The sequence below is a fragment of the Atta cephalotes genome, assembly GCF_000143395.1.
Source record: "Atta cephalotes unplaced genomic scaffold scaffold00001, whole genome shotgun sequence".
Lineage (NCBI taxonomy): Eukaryota > Metazoa > Arthropoda > Insecta > Hymenoptera > Formicidae > Atta > Atta cephalotes.
The window spans coordinates 13,602,516-13,616,135 of NW_012130065.1; the positions used below are offsets into that span (position 1 = coordinate 13,602,516).

At 32.7% G+C, this 13,620-nt stretch overlaps 1 protein-coding gene across 1 annotated transcript in view; it reads right to left on the bottom strand.

Annotated features, from left to right (window-relative positions):
• Positions 1-1,365: 1,365 nt before the first annotated feature.
• LOC105627364 (microphthalmia-associated transcription factor) overlaps positions 1,366-13,620 on the bottom strand; it is a 90,747-nt gene continuing 78,492 nt past the window's right edge. The window contains exons 6-7 of the mRNA XM_012208651.1: positions 8,547-8,823; positions 1,366-1,608 (exon numbers count right to left, since the gene is read on the bottom strand). Coding sequence (XP_012064041.1) covers positions 1,366-1,608; positions 8,547-8,823 — 520 coding nt within the window. The remainder of the gene's footprint in view (positions 1,609-8,546; positions 8,824-13,620) is intronic.

The following is a 13,620-nucleotide window of genomic DNA, read 5'->3' on the forward strand; positions in this document are numbered from 1 at the left end:
TATGAAAATAATTGCTCGACGATTAAGTAATATCATATAGTGAACTACTATTACAGCTAACACTTTTACGAGTAAGTCGTCCTTCGTCAATGATCCCGAAGTCATTGTCCAAGTAATATGTAACGTGATATCGCTGATGAGACAACAGCAACTCGCGCGAACGTTTAGACTCGTCTTGAAGCGCAGCAGGAGCGCGTCCTTCGTGGCACTGACATAATATATAATGCACGCTAAGACGTCACGCATTCCATCCGTGTAACGGCCAGCCGTTCGTAGAATCGTGACAGGGAGCTCTCCGTTCCTCGCAATTGGGACGACCCTGAACTACTCTTCATCGTCGTCCGACAATGACGACTTTCACCGCCACTTGAAGAGACCCCGAAGTCGGCCGGCCAGACCGACCGAAAACGCCCGATGTCTCGCCTCTTGAGTTCTTGTCGTCAACCCGAGAAACGTTCGTCTGATCTCAAGAACGCGAACTTGACACATTCTCGCCGCAGCAATTTTCTCTACGACCTTCTCAGTGATTTCCCAGCTTGAAGTGATCTCCGAAAACGCTACCCATGGTTAATAAAGAGATATCCAAACCGGTCATTAATGACACATTAGATGACCGGGGAAAGAGGAGGAGGAGAGGTAATATTGCAAAAGTAATCATTAGATATGTTCTTGGTGATTTATGGGGACCAAATGTTGTGATAATTGGTAGGTTTTCAAGGTTTGATGAGTATATATTCGCAATCAATGGTGTGTCGACTATTGTGACATCCCCATGGGAACATTTTAACCGTGGTTTCCAGTCTTCTAGGTTTGTCTATATAATTATCTTTCGTACCATATTCAATCAAGTCGTCGGAATTTAAAAGGATCATCAATATTTCTTGCTCAAAAATTGCCTAATGAATCGATTCGCAACATTCGGAACAATCTCTTTTAATCCTCTCCACGGCAAGCAACATCCGACCCACGCTTATTTTTCTTCATTTCTTTTGCTGATCCTCCTTCCCGACCGAGTCGATGACTAGTTTTAGATAAATCTGCATCAGAGTGCGGTGACTCCAATAAAATCCAATTGACGCCGCGAGTGAATTCTCTTTTCATCCCTCCATGATGAGAATCTACGACTTCGCAACAGCCTGCTGCCTTTAAGTCGCATTTCGTACATCACATCCTGTGCCATTTCTTTCTCTTTCTCTTTCGCACATCACGTCTTATACCATTCCTCTCTCTTTTTTCTTTTTCTCTTGCGCACAAATATAAATCGATCACCTCGGTCAAACGAACGATCGGAAAATATCCAATGCGATCAAGTTTCGAGAGTCGACTTCGATCACCGCGAAGCTGATGGACAACGGTGGTTTTCAACTACGCGACGATGTCCATGTCGGACGAGGAATTCGACGTGGTCACCGCCAGGCTGCCGAGGGTGTCTTCGTCAGTTAAGCCGTGATGACAGCCAGTCGCAGGTGGGCTCAATGGCGGCAGGTGCGGCGACGACAGCATCGGGTCGCCACTATGCACTGGCCCGCTGGTGTCGTCCTCCATGAGGTCCTCGAGATGCGACATGCTCAGACTCGTCGCTTCCTCCGCCACCGTCAGATCCGGCATCTACGGCAGAAAAAACATTCGACGTCCTGTAAAACGTACCGAGTGCCAATTCGAACTCGGATAATCGGGCCTGAACTTGGATGGGATGCGAGGCGTGCGAGGAAAGATGAGAGTCCGATGAGTATTTCCGAATGTGAGATCCATGAAAAGTATATAGGAACGAATACGCTGGAAATCCATTATAAAAATAGGAGGTATTTGCACTGTCAATCTTTCATGAAAATGTAGGATCAGTGTGCCGATGAAGTCATCGCAAGTGAAAGCGAAAATGGATAATACGTTTATATTTGATCACATTCGACATTGATTAATAATATGCGATGCAGAAGATGAATTTATGTGCAAGCAATATTGAACGTTTATTGCTACTTATTTGTGTATATGACAGGATATGATGAGATTTGTGGCAAAATGAATGATAAATAATGTAGAAAGTTTCAATCGATAAAAAATAAATAATGTAGAAAGTTATTAGATAAAAATCAAAGATGAAAGAAGTATTCATTTAATTAAGCAATCAGTTTTAAAAATGTAAGACAGTGATAGAAAAATGTATTAACTTTTAATAAATATTTGACTGAATATATTGGATTGTCCGAAAAGTTCGTGCCGATGTTGAAGAAAAATTGAAAAACGCAGAAAATTTAAATTTTAATATACATTTATTAAATTATATAGGTTAGTCGGCACGAACTTTCCGGACAACCCAATAGTATTAGCTGAACATTTATTAAATGTAAACATATGTTTATTTGATAGAATAATTAATTTTATTTAACATTTTTTATTTAGTAAATATTTATGATGAAATGTTAAATATTCAAACAAATTTTATTAAACAAAGTTTATTAAAATTTAGTGCATTTTTTCTCAGAATAATAAATAAGAAAATTAAATATGATAAAATGTAGTTTTCAATAAAAACTTCTTACAGAAATTTAATTTAATACTGATCTATTTAATATTAGAAATTATTTATTTTTAAACTTTTCGACCGGAATCTGAGGCAAACGAAATTCCGTCCTATTTTTGCTCAAATTTCAATTTTTATTAAATAAAAATTTTAACATTTTAAATTAAATTATTTTGTAATGTAATAAAGGTATTGAAAAATAATCCTGAATTTTTTTTAAAGTAAATAAAATTTTAGTGTAGAGTAGAAAATTTTAGTGTAGAGTAAAAAAAAAGCTTGAGCTGGACAAAAAAGACCCAGATTGTAAATGAGAGAGTAAAAATATGATTGCAGATGGAAAATTAAAAGTAGTGAATAAATATTTTTAATACTCAAAATATATAATTAATCATTAGCTTTTAGTATTAAATTTCTGTAAGGAACAATAAAAAGAATTAGAAACATAAGATTGATCACTTCCTTTCGATTTTAAATGATTTGAGAAATTAAATATTTGATATTATCAAAGCTTAACCATCTACATTATCTCTGTACACTATCGAAGTAAGCTGATTGAAGCTGTTTCTCTGCCAGGCGCAGTTAACTCCGATGGTAACTTTGCAAAGTCACAGACGGGTCGGCTTACTAGAACCGGAATTAATTTCCAATCGCATTTCAGGTGCAAACGACTGTGATTCAATTCGCCTGCCGTTATATTATAGATGCAACTAATTCGTCGGATTACTTACCGGTCTTTGCTACGCCGAGAATTTGTATGAATTATATATGTATAATGAGACTCGCATTGCGTATAATATCAAATAAAAGAAACTATAGGACAAAGTTAAATTTAATACATTTGTAAAACACGTTTCTTGAAGATTTTTATAAATTCATTCATATAATTTCTACCGACTGTGACTGACATTAGAGTTCAAATTTGAAGAATCCAATCATCAAATGCGATAGAGAGCGTGATGTTATTTTTCAATTTTTTAATATACATTTTATGTACACGTATATACAGGAAAGATGATACAATTGGAAAGATAACTTCTTCATGTAAAAATATATAAGTCGACAATATAGAATAAAATTTTTTGTTATAGCGTCTATCTTTGAAGAAATCAAGTTATTTGAATATACATTAAATATGCATATTCTTTATCACAATCTACTTGATTTCATCTAATCTGATTATTCACCGCTATTTCTATATCAGTCTGGATTTAATATATTTCAAAATAATGAAATAAAAGTTCAAATAATACATTAATTTTACTAATTAAAAAATTATTGAAAATATTTGTACAAAAAAATTTATTCTATATTTTCTACTTTTACAAGAACAGCTTCACCCTATATAATTACTTTAGATAACAATAGATTCGAAATTGAGCCAAAATACCAAATACATAGGATAATTTTCCGATCTTTTATTACATATAATAAGTCATTCGTGTCACAGATTAATTTTCAACACTTCTATAAGTAAGTAATTCTACAAAAATATATAAAAATTAAGTGATTTCTACATATATACTTTAACATTTTTTTTAAATATTTGTATTAATTGTAATTGTTTTTTAAATATTTGTATTAATAAAAAGCAAAGGATGGAGATTATTTTTTATTTTTAAGTGTTATTAGTATTAAAAAAAAAAGAAATTGTGTGAGGATGACCCAATCGTGTAATTCAATAATTAACTAAAGGTAAAATTTAATTAATTATTATTTATTTTACTCGTCAAGATGTGTTTGATTTCTATCGGCTTTTAATCAAGTTATTGTTTTTTTTTAATTTGATGATCCTATTAATCTTTTGTTAATTTCTATAAATTCGGAAATTATATATATATATATAAATAATGGCACACAATTTTGAAGAAAGAGAAAGCCGCAGAATGTGTTTTTTATCTGTTTTAATAATATAAATCTCTGATTCGGCGACCACGTTTCGTGTTTCATATTTGATTTCATATTTGACGCGATATTTCGCGGTATTTCGAAGTGATCGCAAGCACCTATTTACATAACCGCCGTGTACTTGAACGGCGCGGAGGGTGTTAAATTTGCATGAAAAAATGCCGCAGCGTGCTGTTGCGCAACGCGGTTTCTGACGTTACAGCTCATTCGGCGATTATCCTTTGTCCCAACATCGGAGTGGCGCGCAGCCGTGTTCTTCTCGCGAAGATATACGCGCCGAGATGCAAGATAAAAGATATAAGTCTCGTGTGAGGTAGCACGTACGATAAGAGGCAGACGAGACGATAAGAATTGGCGCACCCGCGGACGTACGCACGATGCCGGTGGTAAAAGTAAATATTTTGCACGACATTCAGGCGCGTGCGGATTTAGCGTGTGCAATTACGTTTGCAATTATACAATTTCAAAACGAAGCATTGCATAAATCCTTTGCGCGTACTGTGCCTTCTCTAACAGAAATAATTCATTGCCAAAGTAAGAACCATTTTTCGCAAACTGTGTAACGTTTCGTTTCAACATAAAATAACGAATTGAGTAAGAAGTTCGAATATACATTTCCAGGCTAAAAGTTTGCAAACACCTTCTAAAAATTGATATTTTTAGAACTACATACTTACTTAAATATCCAGATCAATAAAATGTTTTTTAATAATAATTCTTCAATTGTAAATGCGTCTATGCTTGATTTATTTTAAGTCTGATAATAACATCTCTACTTACACTTCAAATCAAAAGTTTGGAAACACTTTTTAAAAATTGATATTTTTTAAATTGTTTAAATATCCATAACAATATATTTTTAATAATAATTTTTCAAACCCAGTTACTGGATCTAAATAATTATTATTTTATATAACTTGAAAGCAAAAAAATTTTCGGCTTGAAATGTCAAAAGTGTTAAAAACAGACTTAATAAATCAAGTACTAATATTCTACACAAAGAAAAATTCACAAAATTCACATGAGTAAGTTCATTGCTCGACGGATTAGTGATATCGTTGCCAGTTTAGAGATAATCCTATCTATATCTTATGTATCTATATCTTATGTATTATTTCAAAATATACATATTCTATCTTTGCATTTTTTCTAAAAATAATTCATTGTTATCTGAGGCACATTTGTACGACATCGTTTACATTTCGCGTAAGATAAATCGAGGGACGAAATTAACGTTAAGCAAACCAGTGCAATGGTTAAGTGTCGTGGTAAAATTCCTCTGTGCAATACGCGAGACACTTCTCTCGCCTCAGTCGGAACTCGTCGCGCGAATCGCGGTGCGGGACGTTATCAATGTTTAAATTTCTCTAACCGCGAGGAAGCTGCTTGTCAGACTACTTACGCCCCGACGGAACTTTATCTCGAACAATAATTTAACTCATCCTTCTCTCGGTATGTCATCTCGTGTCTCCTTCATTATCTCGCGCGTCGCAGCGTACTCCGAATGTTTCCAAAAGGGCGACGAGCGCGAAAGTAAATTATAATAACGTCAATGCACACAACAATCATCCTTTTCTACATCACATATAAAATGAATAGAATTGGTGCACACGATGCAATAAGTTAAAGTGAAATAAATATATGTTTGCTTCACTTCAACTTATTACACCGTATACAGCTCACAGAGAATGGAATAAAAAAAAGACTTATTAAAAGTTTTGTGGATATGGGCGGACATCAATTGCACCACTGTCAGTAACGTAATAAAAATGTTAATAACTTCTCTTTCTCTCTGTTCATATTCCTTAATGACATGACCTCTTTAAGAAGCCCAAATCTGTCAAAGATCTTTGTCGTCGAAGTGCATCGTTATCGGAACTTGAAAAGTTCTTAATCGCATCACGAAGTTGCGCATGTCAAACCTCGTATGTACATGCGCGCGCGACCTTATCTGCTCCATTAATTCAACGGTAACTTTTGCCGCGTTAATCTCACAAGATATCTCCGTCATCGGGCATCCTAAAGAGCAACGATGATGGCGATCAACGCCGACGGCTATCCCAAAAATTCGCCTTCTTCGCTCGGAGCGACATCGTAATGACAAGCAAAACAAATGAAGGCGATTTATACGACCAGATTGCGATAAGCCGCAATTTATTATTCGGGACAATAATCCATTGCCAATATAAGTACATATAAAATTGCCAGATGAAATGTTAGTTGCTATGTACATATCGAAAAATTAACACTTCGAATAATATTAATGAATAACGAAGCAAAAAATAGTCAGTTTCTTTTAAGTGGAAATTATAATAATTATAATAAAAATAATTAAATTAAATTAATATTTATAATTATATTAATAATTATAATAAAAATAGTTATTTTTATTTTTATTACAATTATAATAAAAATAGTTTTTATTATATAATTGTTATAGAAAAGTTCGTCTTTTTGTGGATATTATTGCAATTATCTTACTCAAAGTATGAAACTGTGTATGTATACGTGTAAAATTGAAAATTTGTATAATGCTCGCGTGAAAAAACAACTGCTACAAATTGTCACGTTCAAGTGCGAATGAAAATTTCGAAAGGTGTCAACAAGACTTATGATGTCCTGCAATTGCTTCGTCATCAAGAGAACGGTGCTTGAGAGATCGTCATTGAATGAAAGTCGCTCGAGGCACGGAATGATACGTCAATTGTACGTAAATGAGAAAATATTTCTCATTATGCAAACATATGGACGACTTCGAATCGATCTCCGGTTGCGTAATAAAATCGTTACCGTCGCTGTCAAAAGACGGCATTGCCTACCGCACTCGAGTACGAGAGCATCGAGTGCAAGAAAGAGAGATCGCGAGCGAAGCAAGCAAATAGCTATTCGCCTTCGTCTCTCTTTCTCTCTCAGAACAGATGCACGCATTATGAAACTATTCTGGCGAACGAGCGAGAGGTTTATTCAGATCAAGGATTGAATCGATCGTTACATTTGATGCCGTCGCTATAGCATCGAAAATCAATTGCGCGACTGTCGCATTAAAATTAAATGACTCGCTGTTACGAAACTATACTTAATAAAACTGACTGAAATTAACGATAATATTCGTATATAATCGTATATTAAGAGAAAAAATTTCCTCTCTTGAAAAAAATTCGCTTGTTATTTGCTTACTAAAGTTATGTAATATACAAAAATATTGAAAATATAATATTAACGCTCATAAAGAAATAAAAAATGATAAAAATATATAAAATATATTTAAAAATGTATAAATTATAATATATAAAGAAAATATAATACTCATAAAATATTAACAAAATTTATTTAATACTGACTGCCATGTCATCCATACATAAGTGCATATAATTTACAAGTGTCTCATTATTCATTTGTTGACGGTTTTATTTAAAAATTATTTTTTTACTAAGCATTTAAAACATTAAAGGTTCTATCTTTTGATAAACTTAATAATTTATTTAAGATAAACAAAAGAGTAAAAGAGTTAGTCTGGATTGTTCTTTCAGTAAACTTCAGCTCATTATCTTAGCCTCGTTTTCACAATCTATGGTTATTTAAAGATGAAAGATTACCAAGAAATTGATGAATGAATTTCATTAATGAATCTCTTGGTAACCTTCAATAAACTCAATTTAGTTAATCACATACTGTGAAAACATACTCTTACTCTCTTATGCTCTTATTCTTTTATATATTCTTTTGTTTATCCAGTATATAAATTACCACATAGTTTATCCGAAGATGGAACCCTAAGAGAATAAGAGAGTAAGTTGAAATCGAAAGGCGGAACAATTCAGTCTAAAAACGATATAATTTATACCAATATATTAAAAAAACAAATAAAATCAAACAAAATATTATATTTATTAAATTCAATGCCAAAATCGACTTGGCAGTCAAAGTATTAAAGTACTGAACATGATTTATTGTTAAAAGATAGCGGATAAAAGGAAACAAATCAAATGCAAATGCAAATAAATTATTACGGAAATTAAACATAAAACTTGCACGATGAATAGAATGATGCAATGATGTATATTCGAAGCAACGAACATAACGAAATGCGGAACGGATGGGAAAGGAATTTTATACTTACCTTTCGTTGCTCGAGTTTACTCCTCGGAAAGGTGTTAAGCATGGCGGAAGTAGACGCCCAGTTAAAGTCGGTAACCGGAAGACCATGTGCTTTCGCTTGCAGCTCGAGTTCCTGCACGCGTAGAAGTAATCTGCGATTCTGATGCTCCAATTGTTTATGCCTGAGCTCGTTTTGTTTCATCCTCGTGAGTTCGTTTTTCAACAGTTTTATATACTCCACCGACGACTTGAGAATTGTACCCTTGTTTGGTCTAACATCTCTAACAATCTCATAATATCTGCAAAAAAAATCAAACGACGTCATTTCATGTTGCAACATTCATGTAAATTTAGAGGAATAACTATGCCATATATGCATTCTAAAAATGGATATTGAATTTGAAACGATAGTGTTAATCCTCACGGTACTAAATCTACATCATGTTTTATACCAACACCAACACAGTGAGAATTATATAGACACTGCATAGTGTTAAATATATTCATACTGGTATTTTTTAGAGCGTACACACACATCCATTTTTATACGAGTTATGTCATTTTGTTTTTTCAAATTTAATTAGCTAGCCTTTCAGCATATTTCTTCAATAATCTTTACATGTATAATATGATTCATTAATAACTTTACATGTAAAATTGATTCATCTAAGAATTTACATTTTGAGATTACATTATTTTTATGTTTTTTATTCAATTATATTATTTATTATGTTATTTTAACATTAAAAAACATTGATCACATCAATATATTATAAATTAAGTAGATTTCTTAGACTCAGCATAACTCAATAATTGTTTTACAGATTTTGTCAGCTCCGGAGGATTAATATCAAACTATATAATTTATTAATAATATATAATTTATTAATAAAAAACAAATAATTTTTGCTCAAGATATTTCAATCAATAAGATACGTATTTTGTATTCTTAATGCAATCTCTCTTACATCTATCGTTAGTAGCATCGAAAAATTGATATGCCTGTGATTCCTCGGTACAGGTTGTATAAAGAATAGGTAAGAGAAATTCATGAGAACGTTGAGCTCACGTTTTCAATTTTTTCTCAACTTCTCTCAGAGAAATATAAAAGGGTGATAACTCCCCTAGTAAAAGGGAAAGTACCGGGGAAAGGAACCACCAGGCTACTTGAAAGACGTCGCGATTATTATTTCGTCAGAACCGTGTTTGAGATAGGATGTTTCGTCAGGAGATTCTCAAAGTTCCTCAACCGACCGTAATACAACTGATATTAACCGTCTCTGAGAATCACCCTGGCCGCCATCGACGTTTCGAGGGCTGCCTTCGAGATGGAATTCCGCGCGGGAGTTCGCGCGGAATATCAGACAGACGGGGATCGATATCTCGACGAGGGATGTAAGCAACGAAGTCCTGAAAAATCTCCATAACATGGGCCGCGTTCTTGTATTCGTTACTCTTCGCATTTTTTCCTTTTTTTCTTTTCTTTTTTCTTTCCCGGCATATCCCTTGTGTCTCGCGCCTTCGCATGATACGGCGATTTGTCGTTAACCTGGAAAATTTCTCACACAGTGGCGCTCTCGAAAAATTCATGAGGAACATTCTACATATGCAGAAACGAGAAGCAGAAGATAGCATCTCGGAGGTGTCTCTTTGCTCATAAGAGACATTCACGATGATCCAGCGCGGACAATCTCGCAACGCCAGTGTGAGGAATGCTCGGCGAACGGCTCACGAATAAAAACGTAAGAGTAAGAAAAATTTAGAATTGCCAAAGAAAGTGTGCATTTCTTTAGAAACACGTGATAATATTTGACACTGGACGGCATCAGAAATGACTTGAAAAATGTATCATACCATGTTCTCGTTCATTTTGCACATAAATTTCGAACATTGAATGTATATTAAAGTGAATACAAACTTGTTGCGTATCAATGCAATGATATAACACGGTGTATCTTTGCATATGCAGTTGAAAAATTTCTAAAATGCAATACATTTTATATGTTCTAAACAGTTTACACAAATTTTTGTGTTAATTTAATACATGTAAAAATTGACAGAAAAAATGTAATACCTTGACATAATTTATAAATAAATTGTGAAAGCATATTTCTTCAAGAAAATTAATATATAATAAATAAAATTAACACTAATCTTTTATTCACTTATTTTAGAATTTAAACATTGTAATGTAAAAATTAACATATAAAACGTTACATTTTAATACAATTTAGATGCAAATTGTAGAAACACTTTTTTTTAATAAAATTAACGCACATATTTTTTATCTTAAAATTTGAATTTAGAATTACATTATTTTTGTTCTTTATTCATTTATTAAATTATATTAAATTGTGTTATTTTAACTAAGAAATGTTAAATATCAATTTGACATGAAATACTCAAAATAACATAATAATAAAAATAAATAAAATATTATGTTAAAATAATACTCGAGTATGTTAGAAATAAATTTTAACAAGAATCAGTTTTAATATAGGTACAAAAAATAATTTTTATTGTGACATTATTAAAACACAATTTTACGGATCGATAATACGATACGCAACAAGTCTGTATCCACTTTTACAGAATATGTGGTGCGAGTCATATTACAAAAATGTCGAGATTGGAAAAAGAAAGTGTAGATCGTATAAACGTAGCTAAAGGTAGCATTTTTTGTTTTCAGAAACAAAACAATATTGTTCATAGATGATCAATAACATGTTCAAGAGATAAGATATATCTGATAAGGTACAGATATTATCCGTAACTATGTAATTTTCGCGATAATACATATCAGTATCTGTAATTAAACTACAGCTGGAAAAAATTAGATTATCTAAAAATTAGATTATCTTTTACAGATATGTCATTCCGATATGATCATCAATCATTAATCAAAATTATTTTTTTAACATTGATATCGATTTGTTTTGTCATTTGTTTTGTCAATCTTACACCGCGCCGTGACAAATATTTAAAGAGTTAGCGAAAACTGTTGACGCGAACTGGCGACGCAAAACTAATATGAAATTTCTCATGACGGACATCGAAGATTCGCCATGAGAGTTCTCCGTTGTGATTTAAATATTCCCATGCAAAACTCGGGAACAACACTCACGGATTTTCGTCGTTATTCACACTTTTTTCCCTTTACGATGCGCCGTTGATTTACGGCGAAATCGTTTCGTCAATTTATCGCCCGAAAAATCGCAAATTGCAAAAGGGAAAGCGAGACGCCGAACAGAAAGCCTATGATAAGGTGGCATTCGTCATGTCTCGGCGATACATCCATCCTTCGTAGACTCCATGGTGAATGCTCCCTCGAGAAACCATAATCCTCCACTTTATCTTGAGAAAACCGGGAGGATTGAACCATGGTGCGAGTATTGCACTCTTAAACGCAATCAAAAAGTGCTACCAAAATCTCGAGGATGTGGAAGAAAAACTAACAATAAGACAACAGTCTGCGTACTTTCGTAAGTTTATTTTTTACAAAAAAAAAAGAATATCTTTAAATTAATTTGAAACAAATAAAAACGGACAATATACAGAAGAGCGTAATAAAATGGACATACACGGGTGTAATAATTCACACAAGAAAATAAAATATTAAATAAAGGTTTTTTAACATGTGAAAATTATTTAGTCTTGAAATTTATACTCATACACAGTAAAAAGCATTTTGTATTTGTGTTACAATAAGTTTCTGTTAAACCTTTGTGTTAAATTTTTAATACATCTGAATATTAATTTAACGTAATGTGATTTGAATATTTTGTATTAAACTGATATTCTATATTTCTTAAGGTTAAAATAATATAATTTATAAATAAATAACATAATAATGATATAGTTTAAAATATAAATTCTAATATAAAATGAATAAGATGCGTATTAATTTAACTTATTATAAGTATTAATTTTACTAAAGAATATTTCCAAATTGTGTCAGTGTATATTAATTATTGTATATTAATTAATATTATATTAATTTTTACATAAAGTTTATATTAATTTCTAACAGATTTATTTTGTGTTAAATTAACATAAAAACTTGAATGAATCATTTGAGTGAAATGTGTTAAATTTAACACAAATTTTCCAACTGCATAAAGCACACATAAAACAATTTAAAATAAAACTACAGAACATGAAATAGTAAATTACAAAAGCAGCATAACTACAAATAATTAATAATTATCAACTGTCTTACGCTTTGCGACCATAAAATGGTCCACGTTTCTTGTAACAGCGCGAATGCTCTCACGATGCTGCTAATAATTTACATTGCCTCGACAAAACTGTAATTAAATTCACGCGCGATCGCGGATCGCGAATGGGCGCGTCGTTGCATGACTCGCGAGATTTTGCGCCTGCCGAGCAAACTCCGAAACCAAACAGCCGCCGGTATATTGCATAAAGCATCACTTTTCCACGTGAGACGTCGTCATGCTCCATACAATTTCGCGACGAGCGAATTTGCGGCTGTGCGGGTTCGCGTACTTTAACCCGAGAGCTTGCGAACTGCATTTCTCCATAAACACGCTTATTACATCGAAAAAAAAATTCAATGTTTTATTAATTTCACCTAAGAGAGAAGCGCGCTTATATTTTTCAACGGTGAATTTGCTGAATTGTTCACGATTTACGGATTTGCTGAATTCAATGGGAATTCTGTTGTTTCAAGTTAATGCGAGTTAACATTCCGAGCCGCTGCCTGTAGTTTCAACAAAACCAATGCGGATTTTGCCAACTTTTGCTACCGAACACTTATAATTGGATCCATTATACAACTACATAACTTTTTAATCAATAAATTTTAATGCGAGATACTTTCTCTGTATTCTCATACAATACATATCATTGCGCTGCTTTGTTTCAAAAGTGACATTACTCAAAACATTAAGTTTTCCAGAAAAGGCGAAAAGTTGCTTTTCATTTGACAAAAATAATCAAGTAATATATATATATATATATATATATTATTTGATTATTTTATAATCTATTTTTATAATTATTTTGTCAAGTAAAAGCAACTTTTGCCTTTTCTGGAAACTTAATATATATATATATATATATATATATATATA